Source organism: Lepisosteus platostomus, chromosome 3, assembly GCF_059453375.1.
Source record: "Lepisosteus platostomus isolate fLepPlt1 chromosome 3, fLepPlt1.hap1, whole genome shotgun sequence".
Taxonomy (NCBI): Eukaryota; Metazoa; Chordata; class Actinopteri; order Semionotiformes; family Lepisosteidae; genus Lepisosteus; species Lepisosteus platostomus.
Window position 1 is genome coordinate 47,651,301 of NC_142613.1, and position 15,452 is coordinate 47,666,752.

Here is a 15,452-nt window from a genome sequence, read left to right on the forward strand (position 1 = left end):
CAAGCTGGCAACTATAATTTTAACACCATGGAGCTCCTTATCTAAACTTGTTAAGCTCCCAGATTCATTGCTCTTCTATTCTTAATCTTTTAAGCTTGTCAGGCCTCGTCCTCTGTCCGTATTTGATAAACCAGCTAGCACTAATCCTTTTTGAGGCTCTTTGCATTCTCCCAGTCAGGGAGAAGGGGGATGGATTCTAGACCTGGAAGTCTTAGCTTACCCAAGTGAATAGACTCGGCACTGCTTATTTTTGATGCGGTGTGACAGGCTATATCTCTCATCCAGGCAGATCTGCCAGGGTCTTTCTGAGACTTCACGATTTTCAACCCATCCGTCCCCCAGAGGTGTTCCACAAGAAATCTGCCAAAAGACAGGGAAATTAATTCACTCACTCAAACGCAGTCTCATCAATTAATTTAACCTTTTGAAGTCCACGCCGGTGTCCTTCATGCAAGTTTGATTATGCTTTTTGCAAGTAATTAATAAGCATTTGAAGGATCGAAGTAATAACAATAATATTAATAATAATATATTATTATTATTGACATAACGATATCCTGATATAACGACCCATTTTGGGACATGAGGACATTGGAGGAATGGAAGTTTCAGATTTCCACTGTAAGACTCAACCTTGTCACCTTGGGGGGGTGCTGAGAACTGGCTCTTTAAAAGCTCATACCAGATTTTTAGCATCGTCAGGTTGTCTGACTTGCTTCATGGAAATATAAAAGTGATTGCAAACCCACCACACAATTACAACTTTCCACACCTGATTGTGCCACAATGGTCTGAGCTGAAATAAGTATCTGTATGGTAATATCAAGTAATGCCTTCCAGAGCAGCTTAAAATTTCTGTTGAAGGCTGTTCTAATGTTTGACATCTGCCCTTTTCAGGTTCATAGAAATCCCAGGATTGCCAGTCTGAACCTTAGATAAAATTATAAGAAACCCTTCAGCTCATTTTACATTTCGTAGGCTGCATTCTTACCTGTTACAAAAAAACATATATTTCTTTACTGACCTCATCATTCATTTAAATACACCCTTCAAGGTGTTTGATACAAATGGGGGGCTACTTAAATGGTGAAAATGAGGATTTGACTGAGCTTATTTAGTTAATAAGAAATGAATAATTATTCATAACCCCCAACTTGTAAATGCCCTTTCCAGAATATACCCGAGTGGTTGGTATAATTGGAGGCACACAGATTCTTTATTCTTTGGCACAGCTTTTTGGAGAGGAGTAATAATCCAGGCACACTTGGTTAAACAAATATTTATTACCATGACAAGACACAAACTACACTACACCAACAAAACATACAACACACAAGTTACTCTATGTAAAAAACCCACCAAAATTATGTCTGACCCCACTCACCCCAGTCATAACTTGTTTGTTCCCCTACCATCTGGCAGAAGGTTCCGGTCACTCCAGTCGCACACAACTAGACTCCAAAATAGCTTCTTCCCCAGAGCTGTCAAGTTGGTGACGCCCCCACTCCCTCCCACCATATTATGATCTCTCCTAACGTCTTCCTGTACCCACAATGACTGTACTCCTATACCACTACACACACACGTAAGCCGAAATTGTACTGTCCCCACGATAGCCCAGTAAAACTGTAACAGGCATAATAATATTTCATATTTATTAATTAACCATACTATTTTTAACCATACTATTTTTGCACTGTTCCAAGAATTACCTTCCACTATTTTTGTCCTGTTATATTTTCTCTGTTTGCGGAATGTTGCACAGTTTTGATTACTTGATTACATGTTATTTATGTTATGTTATTAAATGTTACTGTTATTGCTATTGTGTAACTGTCTTATCTTCTGTCCCATTTATATACTGCACCTGAGTGACTAATGAGAAACACTTTTCATTATACTATGCACCTGTGTAAGTTTAATGACAATAAAGTTGAAAGTATACAGTATTTACAAACATGGCATTTCAGAGGCTTAACATTCTTGTAACCCAGAAAACCCCTAGTCTGCTACTAAGCATTAAACTCATAATGCCTACAGAGGCCACATAAGAGATGAGCTGCCTTCTAACTTAATACAATGCAACCTGTAGTTAAATCTCTCTCTGCACCCTGGATGCCACTAGATAAATGAGAGCCTACTGTATATCTCTATCCATATAAATACACACTAAGCTGGAAAGACGTTTCTAACTGAGGTGTCTTTAACCCAGGAAACCCAAATTCCCTAAAAACACAGAATAGTATACTCTTTCTAGCGAGGTCCAAATACTTAGCTCCAGTCAGGTTTGGTTTGGATGTTCATGAAGTAGGGGCTCTTGTCTGTCACAAGCTTCATGTCCCAATTCCTCTGGGCTCTTGTCTCTCTTCTCCTTCTTCCCTGCTTCTTCTTGTTTCTTCCTTTTGATTCTCCTGTGATCTTATATTGTGTGTTCCTGCTCCTTGACAATCATTAACCCACAACTTATCTAGGTATAGGAAGGTATACCCCTCAGACCTCAGCACACATCCTCTCTGCTTTGAAGCTAGAAGTGTTTACTCTGCCAAGTGTGACAAACTTTATCTAATATTCAGGAGACACTTCTCAGTCACCTAAAGCTGTAACAGTGTTCTTTTTAAAGGTTATTTTAATAGTGTGACAGCATATTTCAATTCACCAAACCCATCTATATTAATTCTCAATGCAGCTTCTAAAAGCAGAATAGTATAACCTACAGTACAGTATATTGCAACAGGTATCTTAAAGATACAGGATGGATTTAACATCTGTCATTGTGTAAAGAAACTACGACAACATACAAAACACAAAATGGAGCAGACAGAAGCAACTGTATATTGGGTAGATGGGTCTCGTTTATGTTGAGGAGTATGAACTTAGGAGGGTGAGCTTTATACGACAGTGGGGCTGAGAGAAGGATTCCAGTTTTGGCAGGTACTGTTTTGGCCAGGTTGTAAGTTTCCTATCTTGCTCATTTACTGTGGACTGAGAATCTGGCCCTCAACTGTCCCACAGGGGATATAAAAATGGACTTTTCAACTCTCCTTCCAAAACAGTTTTTCTATTCTGGAAATCCAGTGACTATTTATCTCACTAGAGCCAATTTGGAATGAGGATGTATTTTGGTCCTAATTTAAGGATTGAAAGGCCACAAGTGGATATTGTGGGAAAAGTATACTAGCACAGTAAACAAAACACTGCACATGTACTATAATATTTTGTGTTGAATGTAATCTGTTATAGGGTTTTCTCTGCTATTGAAAAAGGACAGAAACTGTTGATACTTCATCAAATAAGAAAAGCATGCTTTAAAATAAATGAACTTTTGCAATTCTTCTGAATAAAGCAGATTTTACACTTGGAATGAACTCGGGGTTTTACGGCAGTGTGCAGGCCCTAGCTGCAGCTGGATTCACAGCAGTCACTGCCAAGTGGATTCAGTCAAGAGTGACTCCGGAGAACCAGAAAACTGGGCCAGAATGATCTCTGGGCCACGTCTGGGGAAGCCACCGAGTTTAGCAGCCTTTTACTCTTGACTGTTCAACTGACTCACTGTCTGTTGCTTTAAAGCAAAAATAGCTTGTCTTTTTAAATTGCACCTGTACAGCCTGTTTCCTTTGGGGTGTTTTGTCTTCTGTCCCCTTTCCCTTTTCCAGCTGTTCCCTGAGCTTGTGTTGCTGCTCCAAAGGGACTGCTGTTCAGTGTGCAGCTAGTGGTTCAACCGGGATCCTTTAATTAAAGGCAACAGTGAACGGTGTGTCACTGTTGCTTTACATTAGTTATCTCTCAGTTTTATCTATTATGTGTTTTGTGGGTAGTAGTACATCCTAAAAAAACACTGACTCAGGTTACATAAATCTATTTGTTTTGTGTAATCACAGCATCACATTTTACTGTGAAAACCCTTGTGCTGCCAGCAATTTGGAAACCTTTTAATAAAAATAAGTGCCAGTAAAGTCTAGCTGCAGGGTGAAAGAGCTATTAAGAAAAGTTTTAACATGTTTCTCCTGAGAAACTGTACCTTTTTTTACTTTCATCTCTTAAACCAAAGTAAAAAAAGGCTGATTGCTCTCCACATGTAAATTACAATTAGTAGTCAGGTCTCCTTTTTCAGGTACAATTTTTTTTTTCCGTCTGCATTGACATTCAGTTTTCATCTTGCATATAAGACCATAGTCTTCGGTATTCTGTTTTTTTCCAATTAGAAGGTTTTTATAGGTAACACACTAGGCACAGAATTTATAATTTATGGCATTTTGTATCGAACGACCTTCAATATCAAAGTTCATTGCAAAATTGAACTCATAGTGCAATCTATCTAAAGATAAGATTTACAAAGACCTACAAAACTTTAAGATTTCCATATTAAAACTCAAAAATTAAATTAGAAATCACTTTACAATTCATACGCAATTACCCATTCCAGTGCTTCCAGTGCAATGTTGTTACTGGAGCCTGTGTTAACTATGCTGCCTTAAGGTGTGTGAACTAGCAGCACACTAAGACTGTAAACCAGAAACTCCCATCCTTATATCAGTGAGATCTGCCCTGGTTGCTGGTTATGTTTTATTGAGTCCCTCTAAGTTTTGTAGGTCTCCTTAAATCACAATGTCTTTACTGCTTGTAAATTAAGCTTGATATGGTTAATCTGAGATTTTTTTCATCGAATTAAGCAATTTCTGAGCTCAGTTGAAATGGATTTCAGAAGACCATCCTTGACCTTGAGTGTCAGGATTTCATCCGTTTTGATTCACATTCAAAGGATAGCAGTTTATTTAGAAAAATAAATGAGAGAAATCATGACAGAGTGGGTAATTGAATTCCACACAAATATGTATCTAAATACTTCCTACATGGAGTAGGCCCCAACGTCTTTACATTGGCTTTTCCACTTGCATCATTACAAGACAGTTTTATTAACATGCTGTCATGTACAGCCTGTCACTAATAACACTCATGGCACTAGTGACCCTATTTTTTCAATTTGCACTATGACAGTTTATTTAAAAAGACAGAGAGCTGATTATTTTGGTTTTCATTTAAACATTTAGCCTTTGTTTTGGTATCAGAAATATCACTAGACTACGCCCTATGTTATCACTATCTGTGGCTGAAAAGCTGATCAACACATTGTGCTCTCCCGAATTGACTACTGTAATGCTCTACTCGCTGGGGTATCTAGATCTACATTGAACAAACTGCAGTATGTCCAAAATTCGGCAGCCAGAATCCTGAAGAGGTCTAGTGCAAGTGATCACATTACTCCTATCCTGGAGTCCTTGGACTGGCTTCCTATCAAATTCCGTGTGGACTTTAAATTCCTCATGCTCACCTATAAAGCTCTGCATGGCTTGGAACCTCAGTCCCTGTCTGAACTATTATCGCCCTAGTCTCCACCTTGCCACCTTCGCTCTTCTAATTCTGGTCTCCTAACTGTCCCCCAAGCCCGTCTTCATTTTATTAGTGACAGGGCCTTCTCTTGCTATGCCCCCAAGCTCTGGAACTCATTGCCCAAGGATATCAGAGAGTCACCTTCTCTAAACTCCTTCAAATTCAGACTCAAAACCTTTTTCTTTAAAAGAGCCTTTACTTAACTGGTTTCATTCTTTACCCCTCTGCTCCTAATATACTTAGTACCACCATCTACGGTCTCCTCTGTCTATTGTAATTGTGTTTTATCTTGTGTATTCTTTCAATTTATTGTTTTTGTCATTCTGTTAAGCGCTTTGAGAAGCCACCTTTGAAGGCGCTATATAAAATAAAGTTTATTATTATAATTATAATAAGACAACATTAATTTTATGCTCAGTTTGCATTGTTGTTCCCTTGAAGCAGTCAAGCATGGCTAGTTAATAGTACCGATTTATAAACATAAAACCAGTTGCTGATAAATCATTAAGTGAACCTTCTTACAGGATGTTCAAAGAACTGAACATATCTAGGTAATGTGGGAACTAAAGTAACTGAATTTGTGTTTTTATGTAAGGGACCATTGTCTTATAGTTGTGAAAATAGTTATTTCCTATTTGTGGTATTCACCAGACTTAAATTAATCTCCCACTTGTTTTGTGATGCACTGTTTGGAATAGGGAAAAAATAATTAGCCTTCTGTTTTAAAAAGCAATTAGTCCTGAGAAGAGTTGGTTTATTTTTCACAGGTTCCCTCTTTTTCCTGTACTTTGTATTTTCTGTCCCTGTTTTGCTTTTTTGTTTATTGAAAGCTGTGACTTAGTTTTGGAACAATCTATACAAAATTGCAGATGCAGTGTGCGTTGTTATAAATATTGGTATTTTTAATTTTGTCACCTAGTTATTAGTTTGTTAGGGGAAAAAAGAAAACAGTGTCTTTAAGTGCTCTGGTTGAGGGAGACTGCAATTCTTCATTTTTATAATTTGCTTTACAAATTTAAACTGGTGTCAGGTCCTGATTTTCATTTTGTAAATTAGCCTTGAATTGGCCTTCCTTATTCAAATATTTACAGTACATCCCCTATTTCACTGCAATATTAATTAGTTCAATAATTCAATAAAAAATGACGTATGTATCTATTAATATTTCATAAAATACCAAAATGAAGCATCCCCAGTGTTGCAGTAACATATAAATATGCAAACAAATGACAAAATAAAGCATCTGTTTCCTTTTTTTTCCCTTCACCATAAAAATAAATCAATAATAAGTGCATCCACTCATTCATCTGCTCTGTTCTACAGTTTTGGGTAAAACTAATTTTCTCCATAAAAGTAATCACTTCTCAATTTTGTTTTACTTTCCACAATTTGACTGGTTGCCACTTCATATTTTGTAAACAATATAAGGATAATATACAAGAAGGTGAGAAAACACACAATTCTGCGCATTGCAGCTGCATTGCAGTGAAACTTCCATGCATGGTTGCATTTTTCTGCACATAGAGGATAAATCATACCGGGGAGACCATGGTGAGACTAGGGCAAGAGGATGCCCATTAACCAAGCAGGTAAAGGCAAAACTATCCCATAGAGACCATGCCTAAAACTTACCTGAGGACTGCTGATATAATTTAAGAACCGTAGAGCTTCATCCTTTAAAGAGTGGCTTGGACTGGCCCAGGGCTGCATATCAATACGCCAGCGTGGGAACTGAAATAGAACAGAATGAGAAAAAGGGGCGTTAATCTCGGTGTCCTGGGTAATTCTATCCTTGTTTTTCCACTCATCTCCCACACCTTCTCCCTGTTCCAGCCCCTTTTCAGTTCCCCCTTAAAAGCCAGACGCTGATGCTATTCAGGGCTCTGCATTGGTTCCCGCACCAAGCGAGTCTGAGACCTGAATGCGCCTGGCCCCGTTAAGGTTTTAGTTTCTGTTCCTGTTCCCGTTCCCCCCAATGGTCCCGACCCGGTTCTGGTTTTAATCGTCTGTCTTGGATGGATCGCCTGGCTTTGGACTTTTGCCCTGTTTTGGATTTTCCTTGTTGACTCATCTCTGGATTGTTTGCCTCGGCCTCACGTCCCCTGACCACCAGCACTCCATGGACACACCCCCCTGTTTTCATTCCCGTCTCCTGCATGCCTTTTTCCCCGTGTTTTCTTCACTTTCCCTGGATTGTGTCATCTGCATAGGGTCCGGAAAGAACACTTCCTGACACCCGCCTTAATTCAATGGGTGAATGGAATTAACCACATGTCTACCTGATCTGCTGCTAAGGAATGACACATCATAGTTGTCAAGGACATCATATCACATCATCATGTGTGACTCCAAAGCTACCAATTTTGACAATAGCTCATTTCTTAGAACTGGTTGTTAATCTGGAACATGCAAAAAGTACTTTGATTTCCTTGTATAATTTCTGCTCCAGTTAAGCATTTTTCATTGGTAGAATAAATACAGAATGCCATTTGCACAATTTTTTTTTATCTGTGCATTAATTCAACCCTTATTATTATAACTAATAATTTACTCTGTATTGTTTACTTCCCTAATTTATTTTCAAATACCCAAAACCAGGATGACTTTATGTGGATAAAGGTATATCTTTCATTCTGTGGAAATACTAGAAAAAAACTACAACACCACAGCTCATGATGACTTCTAATTTTGCCCAAATTAGGGGTCAGCAGCCTGAGATAGTGTAGTTACCTTTCATCTGTGACATGGATGTCTTATAAAGTTAACAACCTTCCAAGTTAGAATGGGAGATACAGTAAATCAGCTGGTTTTGACAAATATATGCAAAAAGCAGAATTAGTAGTTTCTTCAGATTGTTCTGCTCTCCATTGTGCAAAGGCAAGAACTAATCAACATTCATTACCATAGCTCATACAGACTGCATGCTCTTAAAATACATACAGTACTTGAAATGCATTCCTGGGTAGACAGCTAGACAAGCTATCCTTATATATAGGATCAGTACTTAAAAATAGTTGCCCAAACTGTTATATGCTACTTAATAACTCCTTCTTATGGCATCAAGACAATTTGAACCTGGTGCTTTGAATTAACAGAGTTTAAGAACTGATACACTTAGCTTTCCTTTACACGATGCAATATTCATTAGGAATGACAGCAGCCAAGAATTACGTATTTATTTATTGAGTATATTACGTTACAATATTTTGTCTTTAACCCTCTTGGCTGAAGATTTACCTCCTTGCCTTAAGAAGAGGAAGCCAGAAGCACCATGCAGAGAGGAGTAACCAAGGGGCAGCTGCAGAGGTGCAGATGGGGGAGTGATGAAAAAGACGAATGCGAGGGAGAGAAGGGGATTACGTACAGTATTATAATGTTTAACTGAGGAAATGACAGCATGATTGATTACAAATTACTGACACCTGAGGCTGATTGAATTTGGCTGTTGTCATCCCTCCTGTACTTTCGTTATATACTCCATTTATCGACTGTGATTTTCTTAACAAACCCAGAACCTTTGTTGCCAGTAAGCTGACAAGACAAAAAATGCTTTTTTACACAAAGATACTCACACACCATTTATCATGTTCTATCCTGGAGGAAAACATACCCAACCCACAGAAGAATGATTAGCTGGAAAGGCCACAGTGTTGTCACACAATGAATTGAAATTCCTGCTTTATGGTGTTCATACTTCTTTGGGAAGTATTTAACTCCATGTGAGGTCTCATGGGTTAAGTCTTTAGACTTTTGGCTGTGCACTACAAATAAAACTGCCTTTTCCTGCGCCTAACAACAAAGACTATCTTATTTTCATTAGCTGTGGTGTGTTTATAAAAGCTGAGAGAAACATCTTCCAAAAGCTACAATCACAGCAGTCGGTAAACATTTCTATTAGCAAGACACAGTGAGAACTAGGAAGTTATCAGCTAATGGGTCACAATTTCCTGCAATTTGATTACTTCCAGTATCCGTATGAATACCATTCTGGCTGTATTTTTTATCACTTAGCTCGATAACTACATTGCAGAGGCTAAAAAAAGAAATATTACCACAGCCAGGTGAAATGTTGTCCGCAATGAAGACAAACTGCTGCTCAGGTGTATTCCATGATTGTGGAGTAAGGAAAGTACGTATTTTATCTGTAATTATAAGTAATAATTGCTTACACTTATATAGCGCTTTTCCACTCAAAGCACTTTACAAGTAATGAGAACTCCCCTCCACCACCACCAATGTGCAGCATCCACCTGGATGATGTGACTGAAGCCATAGTGCGCCAGAACACACTGTACTATGAACTTATGTTACAAGTGCTGACCTACCTTACTGTATATGCTGTCTACTGTATGCTACTCAAAGTACACCAATGTTAACCATTGTCTGCTCTTTTATAAACAAAATATTAAACACATTTATTTTTAGACGTTTTTTAGAATTATATTTAAATTTTTTAGACAAAGTTCTTTTTACATCCTGTCCATTTATTTACAGATTTCAGCTTTTCACACATCTTTTCCAATCTCCCTTCATGTGAACATTTTTTCTTATCTGTGCCCATTACCAAACACTTTGTTCTTTGTTCTCCTGTGTTTTGTATTCCATTCACTTCATGCTCTCTCACGCACACACCTTAAGAAGGCCCAACAGCTGAAATGTTGTTTCTTTCTACTGTACTTATTTCAGGATGGAAATAGGCATCACTCATTTCTTTACAGCTAACGCATGCTAATGCAGCTCCCTACCTAAACCTCAGTACTAAACTATGTTGAGAGGATATGAAGGTGCTGTTGTTAATATTGCTGCCGCACAATGGTGGAGCCCTGGGTTCAGTTCCTGGGGTGTTATTTGTATCAAGTTTGCATGTTCTCCCTGTGCTCACATGCGTTTCCTCCGAGTGCTCCCACAGTCTAAAGGTATACTGGTAGGTTAATTGTCTATTGTAAAATTGTGTTTGTGTCTGTGCCTTATGATGGACTGGCATCCCATCCAGGGTGTATGCTGCCTTGCGCCCAGTGTCTCCTGGGATAGGTTTTGTGACCGTGTATTGCAAAAGCAGTTATTGAAAGTGACGTAATGTGAGAGGGTATTGAAATAGGAGGTTTTAACGTCTTGAAAAGCTAACAGCAGCTTTCTATACTCAATTATAAACTTGCAATTACTGGTGTGATTTGGCAGGTTTATATGTGCTTTACACTGACAGTCCTGTAAAAAGGCCACAACACTGCTGTACAAAGTCATCTGTAATAACAATGGATTGCTTTCTTACACTGCAGCCCCTCCACAAAGTCTCACCTTAACCCTAAGAAAATATTAATTATTCACTGAGCAGACATCTCCAATTGTCTTGCAGCCACACTGAAAAAAAGCTTTGTCTTCAGCCTTTGTTCAAACATGACATTTCCATTATTCTTTTTCTCCTTATTGACAGCTCTCGATGGTGCGGAGGCCAGCAAGCCTGAACAATGACGTCTGACAATCTGGAACTGAACTGAACTGGAAAAATAATCGGATGTGTCACTGCTACTGTGAAACTGTCAGGTGAAGTCATAATGTGAAACAATAAAACCGCACTCAAGTTAGAATTAAACAGTAATAATGACACTGCATCAAAAATTCTGTTCATCCAGAAACCTCTGTGCTGATAGTACTTGATTAGACTTATACGGGTCTGTGTTTCAGATAAAGGAAATCAATTTGAACTGTACTGAAACTGAGAAAAATCTATTTTAGGTGCAATTAACCACCTAAAATGGTTGTGATAAGGTAGTATTTGTTATTTAAATATATGATGAAATTCATATCCCATCAGTAAGATGCCTGTGCTCTCTTTGCTACCATATGGCCAACCCTACTGAGAGATACTGGGCCTGTGGCACTTGTAGGGAACATTCACTGTATCTGTTACAGTATGTGTTGTCATTTAGTGATGTGAATGTGCAGAAGGAACAGCAGAAAAATACTGAACAAGGACAACTTGGATGATGTGACGGCAGCTGTAGTATACTCACCACACACCAGCTATCAGTGGGAAGGAGAACAGAGATGGGGGATTATTAGTAGGCCATGACTGGTAAAAGCCAATGGGAAATTTGGCCAGGATGTCAAATACTACTCTTTTCATAAAAGACCTTCTGTAGGATTTTTACTGACCACAGAGAGTCGGGACCTCAGGTTTACATCTCATCTGAATTTCTCACTTCTTTGCCTGACCTGGTGTGTATTGTGGCTACTAACACATACATGTCATCCATGGCAAGTCCTGCTCTTCAGTGGTGTCTGAAGTGGGTCCCTTCATATATATACATGTAAAGTGCTTTGGGATGAAAAGCACTGCAGAAATGCAACTAATTTTAATGAGTATTAATGTTAGAGGTTGGAGTATGCACAGGGTGGATCCTATGCAGATTTCTAGGCCCAGAGTTTAATGTCCGAGGAGATTATTCCAGGAAATAAGGTGCCAAATCCTTAAACCGAGAATCCAAGTTGTTTCTGTACATAAAGTCCAAAAAGCCAAAAGTGCACAAACTAAGAAAACGCTCAGACGAGAGAGTAGAGCTCAACGCCGGGTGAAACCCAAATACTGAGCAATGATGTAAACGCTCGCCGCACTTAAGTAATCAGAGAGTGAAGGTGTGTTGGTGAGCCGCGGCTCTGCGTGGTTAGCTAGGTGACCGAGAAGAATGCCGTCTTAACGGGGCCGAGGTTGAATTACTAGGGACTGTGACAATTAAAATGAGTTTTGCCTGGTTGGAACCAACCTGGTTCCCAGAAGTTTAACGTCAAAGAGAAAAAGAATCATACATCTTCTTAAAACTGCAGGAAGCTCAAAAGGGCAGAGTGAGGATCCTTTTCTCATTTTTAACTGGGGAGATAAGAGTAGAAAAGGGGCTTCCAAAACCAGTGAAGAAAACCAAATAATCCAAGACACTTTGACCCTGCTCTGGTGAACGCAGAGAGGGAAACTGAAGATGTAATGAGATAAACTAGAGGTTTGTTTTACTTATACCTTGATAGGAAGTTTGGTGTGATCGTGAACCAAGAGGAATGACATACAGTAATCATATATTGCTCATATTGCCCGGAGGCAACTTGAAATAATCAATGTGCAGGCAGAGCACACAATGTGGGTACACAAAACATCAAAATGTCTTCCAGCACTAAGAAAACAAAACAAACACATGTGAACAAGCTGACCTGTCAGGATTGTAAGGGAGCATCAGATAAGCTAAAATTACACTTAAAAGCTCTGAGTTCTTTTTTGAAGCACAAATAAGATAAAGCTGGAGGCTAATGGTGTCCATTGAATTTGCAAGTCCACATAAAATGTTCTTTAGTCAACAACGCACAGATTTAAACAAGAAAAAAAAGTCCAATTCCCTTTAAGTTTGTTGTGTGTGCCCCACTGGGAAACCCATGTTATAATAAATAAATCACTTTTTAATCAGCTAATTACAGCTCCTATTGGTAGGTCAGGGAAGGGCTGACCAATGTTTCATGGCCTTGCATGCTTGCGTATGTTGCAACAATAGCACCTGCAAGTGATATTATTACCATAAGGATCATTTGTTACTCTCCACTCAACAATAAGTCAGATTCCACACAGGTAAAAGAATACATACATTGAACATGTCACTTTTGCTTTGGCTCAAGAAGTTGTTTTCTGAGACTGTTTTCTATCCTTTATATCATTCTGTTGATGGATTATTTTAAACTGATTGTTTTGCAGCTTACCTGTTTCCTTTGCACATTACCTGTTTCTTTTGCACATTACCTGTTTCCTGTTGTTGTTTTGCACATTGCCTGATGTCTCTGTCTTTCTTTTCTTATACAATTGTATTGTTGTTGTTTTTTGTACTACTTACTGTCTGAGAGCTAGCTAAATAGCATTTCGTTATACCATATACCTGTGTATGAGTATAATGACAATGAACTTGAACATATTTGTATTGCAAAACATTTGTCTGAGTTGTGTTGGAAGCTCAAGTATATTAAATCTGCAGTGACTCCTGAAAGAATGCTGGTTTAGCCTTCTGAAAGAAATTCAGTGCTGAACTTACAGTTCATTTAACAAGCTAACCTAGGAGCAGAAGGCTGGGTTCTAGATAAAGCTGTGTGTCTGCATCTCTTGCAGTTCAAATCTCTGGCATCACTGATCATGATCTCAGAGAACAGCCTGTGGTCTGGGTTGCCTTGCTTAATGGATTGAATAAATACTTATTTCTGCGCTCTGTAATGGGTTTGTAATGGGGTGGAAATACACAAGTGGAGGCCTTCACATTCAGGAAAGGGCAGGGTTCTGTGTGTTCTGAACTACATTAGGGATATCCCACAGTAACAGTAAGAGGAAAGCACTGTATAATGCAAAATAATGCACCGTTTTACAGCCAATTAACTGCATCTGTCTATTTAGCTGAAAAGACCTTCCTTCAATATTGCTAAGAGAAGCATAAAGTCACCATACAGATGTGCTGCATCACATCTTTAATATATTATCTGGCTGGGAAATGCAATACTGCCTGAGTATCTGTTGTGTTTAATTGCTAATAGAAATTCAGTAAAAAAAATATATGCTTTATTTAAAGTTTTTTTTTTACCATATTTCAATGCATATTTGTGTAATTGTATGCTTATAACCGTAAGATCACGGTATGTTTCACGCTTACAGCAGTTTGGTACTCAGGTTAAGGTTCAGTAAACTAAATGGAGCTATAAACACTGTTTCCTCACATATAGTCAGGGACTTCGTTGCAATCTCCCGCTTCTTAAAAATAAGAGTAAATCTGAAAAAATAAAAAAGTTTTGCTAATGAAAAGGTGATTTGGGTGTTTGCATCAACTACTTTGAGAAATGAGCAAATAGTTTCATTGTTTGTACTTTAACAAATTGACTAAACAAATGCCAGGGCCTTCTTTCTCCCAACTTTTAGGGGGTCTGTCCTTTCATAGAAGGGAGTCTAAAAAATAGAGACTTCACAGGTTCACATAGTTTCAGGCTTCATCTTACAGGATCAATAGTGCAGGTCAGCACTTAACACCAAATCAGTGCTGTACAAGGCTGCTTTTCAATCAAATACTTCAAAGTAAGTCTTTGATCCTCTTTTGGAGGAGGATCCACACTGATTTGTAAATAAACAAACAGTCATTTTGACAGCTTTTCTTTCACAGTGTACTTCATTGTACATGAAGGTATGAACACATACTGGAAACAGGCCAAGACAAATGCAAGCTGCTGTACAAATAATTAGAACCATTTCTGCATTCTAAAACAGCTACAGTAGTTCAGCTTTTTTTTCTCTCCAAGCTCAATCACTTAAGCAACAGCTGATCCAGTGTCATCCAGTGTTGTGACATTGTCAAAACACAGGAGTTTTTATCCCTTTCTTGTGTAGACTGTTAAGCATGAAAGACATGAATTTGTTTTCTCAACCTTATTGAGAGAGATTAAAATAGAACAAAGATTTTGTGGTCTTGGAAGTGTCCTATAGGAGTGAACCTTATTCATTCACTACATTCTGGGTTGAAGAAGGAAGAAATGAATTCACCAGTTGAATGAAGGGGATATTGATTGAGAAACCCAGACTGAGCAAGCTCAAATTGAAATATATTAAGAAAATACTCCTGCTCTTTCAAACAGTATCATGGTATCATTAATGATCTTAAAGGAAACTGCAATGCTTTTTTATATTTTGGGGTTGAAAAAATCAGCATTGCTTAGTGCATTTTAAACCACAATAAAGGTAAAATGTACACAGTAACATGTAAAACTTCCAATGTACATTGCAAAATAGAGGAAATTTGCAGGTATGCACAGTGTCATATTCTGTGATTAAGAATGAGGCAACAAAACTTCCAGTGAGGTGAAGCGGTCCTATTACATTCTAAATGAGCAGGCTTGTGAATACATCTCTTTTAATCCAGAAATATTGCTCTTGACTTCAAGAAGGTTTTGCTAACAAACACCACTTACTTGTTAACTCTGCATGCAGATCATGTTGGAACATTTCTGCTGCACACCCTGTACTTACTTGTTCGTACTGTACATCACATTACATTAGTCATTAC

At 38.3% G+C, this 15,452-nt stretch overlaps 1 protein-coding gene across 1 annotated transcript in view; it reads right to left on the minus strand.

Annotated features, from left to right (window-relative positions):
* mettl24 (methyltransferase like 24) overlaps positions 1 to 15,452 on the minus strand; it is an 83,031-nt gene that overhangs the window by 34,948 nt on the left and 32,631 nt on the right. Inside the window, exons 3-4 of the mRNA XM_088625818.1 lie at positions 7,021 to 7,119; positions 221 to 360 (exon numbers count right to left, since the gene is read on the minus strand). Of these exons, the coding sequence (XP_088481944.1) occupies positions 221 to 360; positions 7,021 to 7,119 (239 nt within the window). The remainder of the gene's footprint in view (positions 1 to 220; positions 361 to 7,020; positions 7,120 to 15,452) is intronic.